General features: G+C 32.7%; 4 protein-coding genes across 8 annotated transcripts; 1 reads left to right on the forward strand and 3 right to left on the reverse strand.

Annotated features, from left to right (window-relative positions):
* The first annotated feature begins 5 nt into the window (after window positions 1–5).
* LOC127240390 (protein RER1A-like) lies at window positions 6–2,777 on the forward strand. 2 transcript variants are annotated; one of them, XM_051259053.1, is made up of 4 exons: window positions 6–588; window positions 1,585–1,765; window positions 1,843–1,938; window positions 2,339–2,777. In XM_051259053.1, exons 1-3 carry the CDS (start codon window positions 146–148, stop codon window positions 1,846–1,848), a joined length of 630 nt encoding a protein of 209 aa, XP_051115010.1. In that variant the 5' UTR covers window positions 6–145; the 3' UTR covers window positions 1,849–1,938; window positions 2,339–2,777. The 2 variants fall into 2 exon arrangements, with proteins under 2 accessions (XP_051115010.1, XP_051115009.1); XM_051259052.1 differs by having other exon boundaries at window positions 1,871–1,938.
* On the reverse strand, window positions 2,126–3,937 carry LOC127240386 (cysteine proteinase COT44-like). The gene is made up of 4 exons (XM_051259049.1): window positions 3,446–3,937; window positions 3,118–3,353; window positions 2,884–3,021; window positions 2,126–2,561 (listed from the first exon to the last, which is right to left on the reverse strand). Exons 1-4 carry the CDS (start codon window positions 3,927–3,929, stop codon window positions 2,304–2,306), a joined length of 1,116 nt encoding a protein of 371 aa, XP_051115006.1. The 5' UTR covers window positions 3,930–3,937; the 3' UTR covers window positions 2,126–2,303.
* Window positions 3,938–6,573: 2,636 nt separating this feature from the next.
* On the reverse strand, window positions 6,574–12,037 carry LOC127240385 (beta-1,4-xylosyltransferase IRX14-like). Of its 4 annotated transcripts, none has more exons than XM_051259047.1 (4): window positions 10,962–12,037; window positions 10,432–10,884; window positions 10,204–10,304; window positions 6,574–6,823 (listed from the first exon to the last, which is right to left on the reverse strand). In XM_051259047.1, the coding sequence occupies exons 1-3, from the start codon at window positions 11,645–11,647 to the stop codon at window positions 10,205–10,207; spliced, it is 1,239 nt and encodes a 412-aa protein (XP_051115004.1). In that variant the 5' UTR covers window positions 11,648–12,037; the 3' UTR covers window positions 6,574–6,823; window position 10,204. The 4 variants fall into 4 exon arrangements, with proteins under 4 accessions (XP_051115004.1, XP_051115003.1, XP_051115005.1 ...); XM_051259046.1 differs by lacking the exon at window positions 6,574–6,823 and adding an exon at window positions 6,872–6,898; XM_051259048.1 differs by lacking the exon at window positions 6,574–6,823 and having other exon boundaries at window positions 9,861–10,304; window positions 10,962–11,623; window positions 11,710–12,037.
* A 2,181-nt stretch (window positions 12,038–14,218) lies between these two features.
* Window positions 14,219–15,803, reverse strand: LOC127240618 (protein IRX15-LIKE-like). Its single transcript, XM_051259396.1, has one exon. The coding sequence runs from the start codon at window positions 15,430–15,432 to the stop codon at window positions 14,470–14,472; it is 963 nt and encodes a 320-aa protein (XP_051115353.1). The 5' UTR covers window positions 15,433–15,803; the 3' UTR covers window positions 14,219–14,469.
* Between the last annotated feature and the right edge of the window lie 55 nt (window positions 15,804–15,858).

Consider the following 15,858-nt stretch of genomic DNA (forward strand, 5'->3'; position numbering starts at 1 on the left):
TTTTTTTTGGCTCGTGTGCAAGAAGAAAACTTTTTGGGTTTAATTGATAATTATGAAGAATTTTGTGGTAGCGGGGCAGATTTTTCCCGAATAGGAAGGAGTGAATTGATATTTTATAGATTTCCCTTTGGTTTATATACGGACGATGGTCGGTGGCTTGGCTTCCCACTATTCCTGTTTCGGTTCAGCGATGGAATTGGAACCCTCGCCGGACGGTTCAGCCTCGGCCTCCGCTACTGACGCGGCGGCCGCCTCCGAGTCGAGTGATCGGTCGTTCAGAGCGGCGGCGTCGAAGTGGACGTTTGCAATTTCGCAGCGATTCCAGCACCTCCTAGACAAGTCAACGCCGCACTTGCGCTACCGGTGGATCGCGTTCCTCTGCATATCGTTCGCGTATGGAGTCCGGGTCTACCTGCTCGAGGGATTCTACGTGGTTTCGTACGCCCTTGGGATATACATACTCAACCTCCTCATCGGCTTTCTCTCGCCGCAGGTGGACCCGGAGTTCTCCGATGGCCCGGAGCTTCCTCTTCGGGCTACCGACGAGTTCCGCCCCTTTGTCCGCCGCCTTCCCGAGTTTAAATTCTGGTATGTTGCTTGATTATCTGATTGCTACCGTAATTTACGAATTAGGGCATCATGATGAATATCAGTCATCTTATTGTATGTTGAAGTACTCTGCCCTCCAGAATTGGATTTTCTCTGAATAGTTAAATTGGGCTTTGGTAGAATTCTTGAATGGTTTCTGTCTGTAGTATCTACGGGGATTTAAAATGACCAGATCAATCATAAATCTAGGAGTTCTTGACTAAATCCATAATTTTTTACTAAATCTATTATAGTTGCATACTAGCTGTTTACGTTTTCAAATCACTCTGGCTGCATTATTTACCATCACAAAGGAGAGTGTCTTAGGGACTATTTTGGAATCGATTATTGTATATTAAAATAAACACTTTAGGGGAAAGTGAATTCTTTTGTATCCGCTGGTAAAAATTTGCTGCCATAGTAATTTTTGCCCCATGTTTGTGTATAAGCTTTGAGATGAATGGTGTAAATGGAAGTGGACTTGGCAAGTTGAATAATTTTACTTAGCAAAAGCTGGATTGGAAGTGAATTCTTTTGTATCCTTTTGTCCAGTTTTGCAATCAATTTTAGAATTGGTCCTTCCTGATGCAGATTGAATATAATTTATTCTTTTTTTATCTTTGTATTTTTGTTTCGGTGCTATTGGTTGGGTTAAATGATTTTTGCACATAAGATGTTAATTGATAAAGAGGAATATATATGCTCTGTTCTATTAGAGCTGGTTTATTCGCTCGAATGTTTTGTCAGTGTCCATTGTTTGAAAAGAATATGTTGTTCTCAGTTGTTTGAGAATATTATGTTGACCTCAGTGTTAGATGACATCCACAAATTAAATTGGTAGGAATTCTCATTATGTTCCTTCTAGTTGGATGAATACTTTAAGTGCTAATGCCGTTAATTCGAGCAATTTTGTTTTCTTAATAATGAGTGGATAACTCTGAAAAAACGTATTATAATTTCTCCCGTCTTATTGGAATTTCATTGTTTTGTGTCAAGGTATTCAATCACCAGAGCCTTCTGCATTGCTTTCCTATTGACATTCTTCAGCGTATTTGATGTACCTGTTTTTTGGCCAATTCTCCTTTTCTACTGGGTCATTTTGTGCTTTCTAACCCTGAGGAGGCAGATACTGCATATGATCAAATATAAATATGTTCCTTTTTCTTTTGGAAAACAGGTAATTTAAATTACATTTTAATTTCTTCATTTTTTATGTTTCGTGTTTCATTACTGCTTAAAATGGCTTTTTGCCAGCAATAAGACAATTTGGTATACCTTTCAGCGGTATGATCGAAGGAGAGAACCTTCTCCAGAGGGTGAAAGCTTACAACCCTAAATTTAAATCCACAGGTAATCTCAATTTTAATTATTTAATCATTTCCAGCTCCAATGTTGGCTCTTTAGTTGTGGAGATATATGAATATTCAGGGATTAGATCGGTACTTCATTTCGTTCAATAGCTGAAAACTTGTAAACAAGCCTGTGTATTATGGCATACAGATTGAACAGAAAATATTGTGTTTTGACTACTAGAAAATATCATAAAATAACATTTGGATTCAAATAAAATTAAATCTTGAAAATGCATTTGAATGAAATTTGTGTTCCCAACACCAGTGCTGGAAACATAGAATATGCGAATGTACACATTATCTTCATTATGAAGAGAATCCCTCATCCATCATCAGCAATCATCTGAAAGTTTCTTCTATATCTTATTCAGCTGCATAACCAGAGTTTGATTTTGCAGGATTGTTGCTGATCTTCGTAGGATAGGAAGCTTCCATTGTAATCCCACACTTCCCGGTGTTACTACCTGCGAGGTTACGTTCCAATCTCAGGTACCCGTTCTCGCCCCAGTCTGTCCCCCATGAGTTCCTCACTATCCAGTAGTCCACCCCATTCTCCGAGCCGTATCCTACGGCTACCACACCATGATCCAATTCTGTGCCGCATTCCCCCGTAAATACACCCTGTTGAGACACAAATGAACCATTATGCTGACACATTTCTGTTTTTTTAGTAACTTATTAGTTGATTTGCACTGCTTTATTCCGATGCTCACAAGTCACAAGTGATTAAAAGCAAGAGTATGTTCTTTTCCCTTGCAAAACTCTCTAACCTCAGTTACTTGACTCTAAATTTGTCGATTAGTTTTATAGTAAATTTATTGACTTGACTTGCTTTTATTTCTGTGATCTACACAGTTGCTGGCCGATAGAACTAACTATATCCTGTATAGAAATTATAGAGAGAATATAGTGTATGGAGATAAAGTATCGGTTAGTTAGTTACCGATGTGTAGAGCTGAAAGGCTCTCCCGGAGGCTTCAATGGCAATGCTGACGGGCTGACGAGAGACAGCCTTCTGCAAGGCTCTCTCATCCTGAGGCACATCTTCATACCCATCAATGCTTACTACTTTTGCATTCTTCTGCACATAATACATAGAATGCATAGTAGAATAAGGAATTAGAACCGATTGAATCCAATCGAATCGAGGAGTAGGGGTAGAGCTTTAGATACGAACCCGTGTAGGATCACATCTCCCATCAGTCCCCTTGTAGGGATAGTCGTCTTCTGTGTCCATGCCACCATTGGAAACAATGAATTGGAAGGCATAGTCCATAAGGCCTCCATCGCATCCACTGTTTTCCGATGTGTCGCAGTCCACCAGTTCTTGCTCGGATAGGGAGATCAGTTCTCCGGTAACTATCTTGTTTATGGCTTCGACTGCTGCCACTGTAGAGAAAGCCCAGCAACTTCCTGAAATGGTAAAAATTAAAGTCAAGAGTTACACTATTTCCGATCATTAAGTATTTGGACTTTGATCGGAAATCCGGAGAACTCAAACTCACCGCAGGAGCCCTGATTCTTGACAGGAGGCAACGCGCCATGCTCCCTCCAATCCACGGACTCCGGCAGGTCGTCCCTGGCCCTGGCCATGACAGCAGCATACTTTTGGCTGGCAATCTTGGCCTTGGTGAATCGGCGCCTGGCATCAGTCCGAGTGCCAAAGTAGATGGACTTGAACTCGTCGTTGGTGAGGTCGGCGAATTGGTTAAGGCCGAGCTTGTATGTTCGGTTAAGCGCATTATGTTGGCGGATGAAGTTGTAGTTGTCCTTGAATATCTCGAACCTCTTTCTATCGATTCCTTCTCCTCCATTGTTGTTGTAGTGTTTGCCATGCCTTGCTAGCCACACTTGGTATAGAGCCTTGAGGTGTTGTGGGCTTTGTTGGTCTGTGATGGAGAAGCTTGAAGCATGAGATGATGATATGATGAAGGTGAAGAAGAAGAAGAAGAAGGTTATGGATATGGGTATGGCTATGAGTGAAGGCATGGGTTGGATGTAGAAGGAAAGTAGTTGGTGTGTGGATTGGGGTTGAGGAAGTTGAAGATCCAAGATGCTATTTATAACTATACAGCCATCAGCGTCTTTTATTTATTTATACGTGTATATTTTATATAGCTTACTATTTTTGGAAACGAATGTGTGTTTGTTTGTGTTCTCTTTTGAATTCGATTTTTTTAATGAAAATAATTTTAAATAATACTATGACTGTTAAATAAACGTGGTAACTTCCAATACAAGCGTTTGTGTTATATGCCTTTTTTATAAAATTCTCTATACTTTAGGCTGTGTTTGTTTGGGGGATTGGATTAGATTTTCACTATTTATTCAATTTTTTTTTTCCCCAAAAATATTAAATCAAACATCTATTTTTTATTTTTTATATTATACTAAAAATAAATTTTACATTCAAAACATCACATCAACAACGCCTGTTTATATTACATCATACAATTTTTTAAATTCAAAATTTTTACTATTCAAATTCCAACTTAAAATCCAAACCCTCCGACCAAACACACCTGCATGGTTAAGATATAGACAAATTTACATAAAATTCACATTTGTTACTTTGATAGTTGTGGATGAATATTTTATATGTTGTTTAATATTTCCTAGGGGTGTGTTTGTTCGGGGGTTTGGATTTTGAATTGAGATTTGAATAGTAAAATTTTTGAATTGAAATAGTTGTATGATGTGATATAAATAGGTATTGATGTGATGTTTTGAATGTAAAATTATTTTTTAATATAATATAAAAAATAAAAAATAGGTGTTTGATTTGATTTTTTGGAGGAAAAAAATTTAATGAATAGTAGAAATTTGGAAAAATCCCCCAAAAGAGGTATTTTTTTAAAATTATCGTGTGTATTGCCGTGATACTATATTTGATACGTATAGATTAATATTTTAACGTCGATATAGGTAAAAATATAAATAAAAGTATTATGGAATTTTTAATAAATAATAAAATAAGTAAAAAATAATATGATAAATTGATTATATATATTAAAAAAAAAAGATAAATTAAATTATATACAAATACAATTATTTACTATAAATATATACATATATAAATTTAGCAAACTACCAAAAAAAAAAAAATAACAAAATTTTTTTAAAAAAATTATATCCAATCTAATTCATGTTTTTACCATTATACTAAATATTTTTAACTTTTAAATAATTTACAAACATATAAACATATTATTATAAATAAATATACACAAATATTATTACTAACTCTACCTACTAAAAGTCTTAGTTCTTTAATTATAATTTTAATTGAAATTAAAGAATATTTTAATAAAATTTTTATTGTTTTCAATAAGTGACCCACTTGGATGTGTTTGTTTGGGGATTGGATTTTAAATACAGTATTTATCCCATTTTTTTCTCCCGAAAAATCAAATTAAACACTTATTTTTTATTTTTGATATTATACTAAAAATCAATTTTACATTCAAAATATCACATAAATACCTATTTATATCACATCATATAATTATTTTAATTCCAAATTTTTACTATTCAAATTTCAGCACAAAATCCAAACCCAAACAATCACACCCTAAAAGTTGGCATCGGACTCCACTTCCAATGCAGAGCAGACGCAGACAGTGATACTAAAACTAAAAGATGAAAGCAAAGTGTTTAAAAGTGTTAAAGATGATAATCCCTAATTTTCACATAATCTGTCTTTATTTTTATTTTTCATTCGTCTCATATGATTTATCTATTTTTTTAGAAATATAATTATACATTTTAATCTTATTTTAAATATACTTATACACATTCATAATAAATATAATTATTTGATATATTCTAGAAATATAATTATATATATTCATAATTCATAATAATATAATTATTTGATTTTGCAGTTTTTACAATTTTAAATCAGTATATGATTATCTACAAATAATTTTATATATTTTAAATTGATAATTTACTTATTTAAATATCTACAATATCAAATTGAAACAAATAATTATTTACTATTCTGATAAATTAAAATTAAATATAAAAATATAGTTAATTATTTTAATTATTCTCAATAAAAACTATTCACTCCGTCCCAAACAAGGTGCAACATTTACTTTTGGTACGAGTTTTTAGATGGGTAGTATTAAGTAGAATAATTTAGAAATTAAGTGATGTGATGGAGAGAGAAATATATATTTTATTTTTTTATTTGGATGATATGAAAGGATAAAGTGTGAGGCAGAGATTAAGTATAATTAATTATTTCCTATTTTAAAAATATTGCAGGGTGTTTAGGACATACCAAAAAAAATATTGCAGAGTGTTTAGGATGGAGGGAGTATCATTTAATAATAAATATAATTAATTTTTTTAATTTTTTTTAAAATAAAAACTAACATTGATATACATGTATATTATAACATTATTTTAATATAGTAATTATTTATACTTCGTTTATTATTTTTTAAAATATTTTATTTATAGATACACTCATGCCGGTTTAAATGTCACTACGAATTATGTATTAAAATTAAAATAATTTAATAAAAATTATAAAATTTAAAATATAATTAAAATATATATTTATATATTTTTGAAAAATAATGAATTATATGAAACAAATAAAAAAAAAATAGATAACTTAGGTGAGAGACGATAGGAGTATTACGTAAGAAGTACAACCGAAATGACTGAATCGAACCTAGATTTAGGACAGGTACGTCGTTACTTTTATTCGCTATGTCTATGTAACCGCCTAACGGCTTGCGATATGATGTAGGAAAGCCTCCAACGCCCACGAATCATAATGTTCCACGTGGACTGGCTCTACTCGGGAAGCAGCAGCTTTTTCTGCATTGATCCAAGTGCCGCCACCGCCAATTCCTGCCTATTTATTACTACTATTATAATAATATTATCCTCTGATGCGCGACCACCGAAAGTTGCTGCGGCCTCACATTTCCGCCAATCACCTATTTTTCTCATTTTTGGGTATTATTATTATAATATTTTAATGGATTAGAATATTCATGGAAAGGAATCTTTTGGTTGGCATAGATTGACTCCCAGTTATCAGTGATGGGTGGGTGGTTAAACGAACCGCGCTGTTTGTTTGTGTTTTTTCTTATTCCAATTGTGTTTCAGAGAATTCTACGGCTTGTATAGCAAATCAGGTCATTTTTTTCAAAAAAAAATAATTATATATTTTAATTTCATTTTAATTCTTTTTTATTTTAATTAAAATAATTAACTATCTTAATTTTAATTTATAATTATTTATATTATAAGATAATTATTTACATTAATACATTCTTAATTATTTATTAATTATATTTATTATAAATTCTAGTGTTTACAGTGATCCAGACATCTAACGTGCGACGAGAGGAGTACTTTTTTTTCTTCTTTCGTCTCTCGCAAAAAAATAAAATAAAAGATAAAATGTTTAAAATAAATTAAAAATATTTTAAATATAAATATTTATAGAATATTGTTATAAAATAAAATAGAATACCTCATTCGTTCAACTAGAAAGTATACATATATTCTATTTTGGAATGTATAATCACACAGTAAATATTTTATTAAATACCTCACATTTTTCCATAAATATCTTTATTTTACATTATATAATTACTTTTACATCAAAAAATAAAAATAAAAATATCATTACACTACTTTTAGCTGCTCATTATAATTAAAATACTATTATTTTTTAAATATCGTACCAAAATAAATATATATTTTGTAGGTGATCGGAAGGAGTATAAATAAACAAACTTAACAATATCTTAAGTGGGCTTAAAATAAAATAAAATATCTTCACCGCCACACCGCACGCAATTTAAGAAATTACGTGGGATAGAGTACCCAATAAATGAGAAATATTTTCAATAAAAATCATATTTAATACTATTATTTTTCTATGAAATAAATGTTCAATACTTCATAATACTCAATTCCTCTTAATAAAATATAGTCTCACTCCATCTCAGAAAGAAATATCTATTTGTTTTTAACATATAATTTTAAAAATATTAATATTATATTGAGATATAGTAAAAATAAAGTAGAAATTACTAAAATAATCTTATTAGTATGTGTGATATAAAGGTAATGATATTTGTGTAATATATTGTAAGTTGTAAGGGTATTTGTAATATTAGATAGATAGTACAGTTACTAAGAAAAATGAATACTTTGTTATGGTACATACTAAAATGAAAAATGAATACTTTGTTATGGGACGGAGAAAGTATTTAAATTTTTTTAACACAAATTTTAATGTGTATGTTTGTTATTTTCTATATTTTATAATACTAACAAATTATATTTTATTTTTATCATTCAAATTTATGTTTATTTATGAATAAGAGTTTTAAAATAGTTATTTTTATAATAAATAATTAAAAAATATATTAGTAAAAATAAATATAATAAATATAATTATAGATTAAGATTAAAATTATTAAATAATTTAATTAAAATAAAAAATTATAAATTATGATTTTTAAAATGACAATTAAAATGTATAATTATATTTCAAAAAATAAAAATACCAAATATAATGAGTAAGACATAAATAGAAAGAATTGATAAATTAAGTGAGACGGAAGGAGTATTATTTATTTAATAATTTTTTAAAAAATATTACATTTAATATAATTTTTTTTTCATAAAATAGTATAATTATTTATTTAATAAATTTTAAAAAAATTGAAATTCTAAAATTGTGAAACTCTTGCCCCAAATACTATTCAAACGGTGATCTCCTCCCTATTCAAACACACTAAGGGTGTGTTTGTTTGAGGGATTGAATTCTTTTTTCACTATTCATCCAATTTTTTTCCCCCAAAAACATCAAATCAAACACTTATTTTTTATTTTTTATATTATACTAAAAATCAATTTTATATTCAAAACATCACATCAACACCTATTTATATCACATCATACAACTATTCAAATTCAAAATTTTTACTATTCAAATCCCAACTCAAAATCCAAACCTCCAAACAAACACACCCTAAGGAGTTTGTTAGGATTAGGATTTTGAATTGAAATTTCACTAGTAAAAAGTTTGAATTTAAATAGCTGTACGATGTTATATAAACAAATGTTGATGTGATGTTTTGAATGTAAAATTGATTTTTAGTATATAAAAAATAAAAAATAAATATTTAATTTAATATTTTTTGAAAAAAAAAAATAGAATGAATAGTATATTTAAAATTCAATCCTCCTAACAAATCCACTCTGCAAAAATCCAAAGAGCTAGTCCCTCTCATTTTATGGACTATTTCATTTGGTAATTTTTTTTATATGATAATGGGCCCATTGGAACTTCTGTTTGGTCCATAAAATTTTACTCCCTCCTTCCTGTATAATTTGTTTATATTTTTTATTTTTTTTTTCCACATAATTTTTTTTGAAAATATAATTATATATTTTAATCACATTTTATATTTTATAATTTTGATTAAATTATTTAGTTATTTTAATTTTAATATATAATTATTTTTATTATACAATAATTATATTTACTGATATATTTTTTAATTACTTACTAATTATATTTTACCAAAATTCTGTAGGAATATACCCATAGATGGAGTAAATGGGATAAACAATTGATTTGTTTGATAAGATTTGAAGTTAATTTAAAGTAGATTGATAATTTAAACTTTTATTTAAAAAGTTTTTTGGTGTAACTCTTTTTTTTAAAAAAAAAATAATATATATTTTTATTAATAATTGTATGTAATAAATTATATTAATTTAAATTTAAAATTACTATTTCTTCGCAACTATCAAAAGATAAAATATATTTTTAAAAAAATATATATGAGATTATAATTGCTAAAAAAAATTGATATATTAAATTTCAAATAAATCAAAATAATAAAACAAATAAATTAATTTCAAACAAAAGATATTAGTTAATTATGCACAAAAAAATATTTTATACAATAAAAATATTGCGTGTAAGGAATTCGAATTTAATACATACCAAAATCACTACCCGCTCGCCATAAACAAACAAATCAAATTCATCAATAAACAACAAATGATTCTAATTTAAAAAATAAAATAAAATAAAATAAAATAAAATGAAATATGAATTATTCACCACATTTATCTATAAATCTCTCTAACTATCGACGTATTATATATGCAACAGCTCCCTTCAATCCTCCATTCAACTCTTTTAAGTTTTCACATATATATAAAAAATAAAAATAAAAATAAAAATATAAAATATAAAAATTCTACTCACCTCAACCTTTCCGAGAATCCTCCGGGAGCTCCGGCGGAGTTTCCGGCCACGGCGTGCGCTTCGCGCGCACCGTGATCGACAGCGGAGGATCGATTCTCCACCTGCATTGCCAAGAAACCGATCAAAAAAACTCAAAAGATCAAGATCGAGATCAAAATCAAAATCGTAATGTTTATAAGAACTCGGCTTGTTACAATCTAAGTATACGAATTTTTTATTTCTATGTACCCCGCCGGGAACTTGCTGTCTGCCCGGGCCTCGACCCGCGCCCACCACAACAGAACTTTACGTCCACAGCCGCCTAAAGGCTCCACGGCTGACATGTCGCTTAACATAGACAACGGGCTATCGACTACCTCTTCGAAATCCTTAATCCGGACAGGCTTATCCGAGCCGTCCCACAACAACCTCGAATTCAATACAAAGCCTGCCCACTCCAACTTCTTTGGCATGTCGCCGGTGTACCTAGGACTTGTGTCGAAGGCGTGCCACCCGATCAAATGTCCTGAAGAATTGCACACAGGGCCTTGCGCCGTCATTTTTTCGCTACGAGCTAGAATCCCGATTGAAACTGCACCGATCCGTCTCACTTTTTGGATTTCGTCGAAGAATTCCATCGAATGGATGTTGCTGTCGTCCGCGAATACGACTATCCCTTCTAGCCGCTTGTCGCGCACGACCCTGCAGCAAAGGCATTGTCGTCAATGGCGAACGTTTATAGCTATGGATCATTATAGGAATATCGACCTAGATTTTACCTCAAGGCGTGGATTCTCATCTTCGAATCCAGGGCGCGGCGATCGTCCCAAAGCAGAGGGATACGCCCCTTGAATCCGATGTGGATTGTTTTCAGCCCTGATTTTGAAATTAGGTCGGCGGTTTCGTTAGTGGTGGCGCCGGCGACGGAGGCTTCGACGACGATCCAAACGACGTCGTATGGGAGGTTCATTAGAGAATGCATCACGCCGGTTAGATGCAGAGCCTGAAAAGTCCGTACATAAGTAGGAGTAATTGCAATTACTGTTCTAGGGTTTTTTTCCCCAAATTGATTTCGCTGCTCCAGTTGAACTCTGGAGATGATCCCGTGCGCCTTCATCACCTCCGACGGATCGGGATGCGGCCAGGGGCGGATCAGTATGCCGTGGCGTCCGACCGCCACTCTGCTCGACGGCGCGGGGGCGGCGGAGGAGGACGGGAACGACGTCCGGAGAGCGGTGTAGATAGTGGTGGCGGAGGGGGAGGAGGAAGTTGAGATCACGAGGAACAGCACCAGGCGGGAGAATCGGAAGCCGAGGACTAAGCTGATCAGGCAGCAGAATCCATGGACGAGAAGCCAGAACACGGTCGCCGTCGATCTATTCGGCGCGTCGGCGTTCGATTCCGAGCTCCGGAGACTGCTGCTGCGGCGACCGCCTCCCATCTGCAGCGCCATTAGCTGCTTCATTTTGGAGAGAGAGGAAGAAACAAACAAACAAACAAACGAAGGAAACCGAAATAGGTAACAACCAGTGGTTGGTGGGAGGAATATTAATCGAGAGGATTGCTTCAATCTCACGAATCGGTTGTTAGCATTGCGCAGTGTCGGCTTCGATTTCCGAAATTCGATATCAATTTCATCATCCACTTTTTCCCCCTTTTGCTACGAACTCCGGACCCTAAAAGGGGCTATGGGATGAGACGTCCGCCATGGAAGGAAGCTTGAAGGTCAGTGAAATTCAAATTATTGAGGATTAGGGTAAAGGGTAGATGGAATTGGGATGAGTAGATTCAATCGGATTAGGTTAATTGTCAATGATCGAATGAGTTGAGGCGTCGCTGCTGCTTTCGAATGATTTTCTTCCTCACTACTTAACTCTCTCTTCTGTGTAATTGTAATTAGGAGCCGCCATGTTTGTCTTCACGTTGGATAATTAAGGAGGGAAGATTTAAACTTTAAATAAATGAATAATTAAAATAAATTAAAGAAATGTATTTATTTGGTATAATTGGCCACTGTTTGTTGTATTTGGACAATTTTATTACAACTGAATATTGACGTGTATTAATTGTTGCATGTTAATCTCGTGACAGAATCTGGCAAATGTTGACGAAATAAAAAATTATTATATCTATTTTTTTAATAAATGAATTATTAATCACTCATATTAAAATTCGTATCTAAATGTATAACATATTTGTTGAATTGAGGAAATATTAGGTTGCTATTTGTATTGTATTTTTTTTTTTTTTTTTTTTTTATATTTGCGTAATAGTTTGATATATTCTCTCTATTATTGAAAATTATATAACAATTTTTTTTGTCATCTTTTGAATTTATATACAATTCATTTATAATAATTAATTTTATTTATTATAATATTCCCTCTGTCCGATAATTATGTATCTATTGTTTATTTTTTTTGCACGTAGAAATAAAGTAGAAATGACTAAAATAACATGTGTCATGTAAAGATAATGTGTAACGGTATTTGTATTGTTAGATAAATAGTATAATTACTAAAAAAAATAAATAAATATTTTGTTATGGGACAGAGTAAAATGAAAAAATAGATATTTTGTTACGAGACTGGACAGAATAATAATATTATTATTCTAATAAATAATAACTAATTTATTATTTACTTTTCTATTTATATCATTATCTTTTATCAATATATATATATATATTTTATAATATTTCACTTTACTTTAAACTCATCCTACTTTAATATTAAAAGATCATAATTTTTATGTTCAATCAAACATATGTAATTTTACTAAACCAAAAAAATAATAATTTGTGTATATATATATATATATATTTAGAAAATATACAATTGCATAATAAGAAATACAAAAAATTATTTAAAAATAAAGGAACCAAAACATACACATCTGTCCTAAATAATAATAATAATAATAATAATTCGAGAACAAACTTTATCCTAAGTTATGTAACCTATCACTTTCTTGAGAAAGGTTCATAATTTATTTCTCATGCATACATATATATATATATGGGTCTTAGTATTTTACGGTGAAACTAATTTATATAAATCTTATTTAAAAATAAAATATACATATATTAATAGTACTATATATTGTATTTTACAAAATTAAGAATTTAATACAAAATATTATTTTTATATTACCAATTAAATTTTTTTATACACTTTTATGGACTAATAAAATACGATTACCTCCGTCCCACATACCGTGTTTGCTACATTGTAGTAACGGTATTTTAGGAGTGGTGTAATTAGTAGATAATTAAGAATGTATTAGTAAAAATAATTATTCTATAATATAAATAATTATAAATTAAGATTAAGATAACTAATTAGTTTAATTAAAATTTAAAAAAAAATTAAAAAATTTAAAATGAGATTAAAGTGTGTAATCATTTTCCAAAAAAGAAAAGTGACATGGTATGTGGGATGGACATAAACGGCAACGTGGATATAGTACGTCGGAACGGATGGAGTATTATTTTTTAATATAAAACAAAAAAAGATACATTCAAACGGAACAATTTTAAAACTTAAATTGCTTTTATGTATTATACTCCTTTATTCCGTCTCATATTTATCTATTCGTTTAGACGGAATTTTACAAATATTAGTTTTATATTGAGATATACTCCATCCGTCCCGTTGGAAGGGTGACGTTTGCTTTTTGCACGTAGATTTTTTAATATTAGTATTATATTGAATTGTAGTAAAAAAAACAAAAATACCCCTATTAGTATGGTGTAATATTTAAATGTAATGATATTTTTGTAATATATTGTAAGTTGTAAGAGTATTTATTATGTTAAGTAGACAAATACAATTACTAAATTAGGAAATAGTAATTTTGTTTTGGGACGGATAAAAATAAAAAATAGTAACTTTTCAATACGAAGGAGGAAGTATTAAAAATAAAGGTAAAAAAAAAAAAAACTATCAGAATTATATAATATAAATATAATATTATTTTGTGTAATATATTGTATGATATATTTATAAACGAATATATTTATTTATTTTTATGAGACAATGGGTGGGAATCTCATAATAGGTACATTGAATTGAATTGTGCCAAGAGTGTTGATTTAAAATAAGACTTAAATCGAAAGGATACAACACAGGAAGGACTACAGAGGTAAATAAAAATGCAAAATAAACAAAAATTGAAATCAAATTATTAGGTAAAATAAAATAAACTCAAACAAAAAAATAAAAAATAAAAAATAATTAATTAAATAACCGTCTGCCACTAATACAACAACGGAATTCCACAAACGAATCACACCGCCGCAGACGGCGGCGGGGGACGGCTGCTCCGGCAGAAGTGGGAGGCGGCGCTGTCCATTCGCTCCACCACAAAATGCGCCATCTGTTCCTTCCATTTCACCAGATTCTCCCTGCACAAAAATTCGAAGCTCGTTATTCGATCCACCTTCATATTGAAATCGTGCACGAACACGTGCGTCCTCGGCGTTCCCCCCTTTTTGCTCCGCGCCAGCACCGCCGCCGTGAATATCGCCGCCATCCTCCCCGGCGCCTCCGGCCAGTAGCCTCGCGGACCGTCGACGAGGATCACATCCCAATCCACTTCGTACAGCTGGTTCGGCAGATCGTTGAGCCCTAATTTGCACTCGGAGAACAACAGGTTCTGCACGGGGCGGCACTCGTTCTTCGCCTGCTCCTTAGCCGCCGCGATGAGCTCCGGCATCTCGCTCAGCCTCGTGGCGTACTGGACGTCGTACGCTTCGATCTCCGGATACTTCTCCTCAACGTAGGCCGCGTAGTACCGATTCTCGTCGATGAACACTGTCCGGCCGTTGTGGTTGAGTGCTCGCCACAGTAGGGTTTCGTGCGTGAGTCCGAAGACCAGGAAATTGCAGGGCGGCGAGCATTGCCGGAGCGCGTCGGCGATCTGCTTGATATCTGTGTGCGTCATTTTATCGGTGTTGTTGGAATTGGAGGCGTAGTGGATGAGTGCCATAGACACCGCCTCAGACATTATAGTCGGCCTGGCGGAGGCGGAGGCGGCGGCGACAACGGCGGGGAGGGTGGAAATGGTGGAGATGGAGTCGCGCGTGTGAAATAGGGTTCCGAGGAAGGCGAGAGTAAGGAAGCAGAGGAGGAGCAGAAGAAGCCATAGGCGATTGGAGGTGCCCTGTTTGTGAACATATGGATGGAGAAGGATGAGCTTAGTGGCGCCATTGCCATTGCCATAGCCATTGGCGAGGTTAGTCGTCTTCATCTGATCTTAATTAATTTGATTGAAATCTGATTCCGGGCATACATGAATTCATGTCACAAATTCTTGTTGAGTTGAGTGTGGTTATTGAATAGAGAGAAGGGTGGGGGTGGTGGGAGTGGTTGGGGGCAGTGAAAGAGAGGCAGAGGCAGGGCAAATGTCACTGTTACTTGTTTCCATTCCACTCCATTTTAACCACTAGTCTTCATTTTATTCTTGTCCTCCTGTGTGAAATGAACACGTAGAGATAGAGAGTTAAGTTTAGGTGTCCTGTCTTGAGTGGGTTGAAATGAAGACGACAGGTCAGCTGCTACTGCTGTCTGGTGTTGAATTTGGTGGGATGGAAACGAATAAAGAAATCCTATTTGGAATTAATGTTGGATTCTTGGGGTTTGGTTTGGTTTAGGCCTCATTGACCCAATCCAATAT

The sequence above is a fragment of the Andrographis paniculata genome, unplaced genomic scaffold, assembly GCF_009805555.1.
Source record: "Andrographis paniculata isolate CXL003 unplaced genomic scaffold, ASM980555v1 Contig79END, whole genome shotgun sequence".
Lineage (NCBI taxonomy): Eukaryota > Viridiplantae > Streptophyta > Magnoliopsida > Lamiales > Acanthaceae > Andrographis > Andrographis paniculata.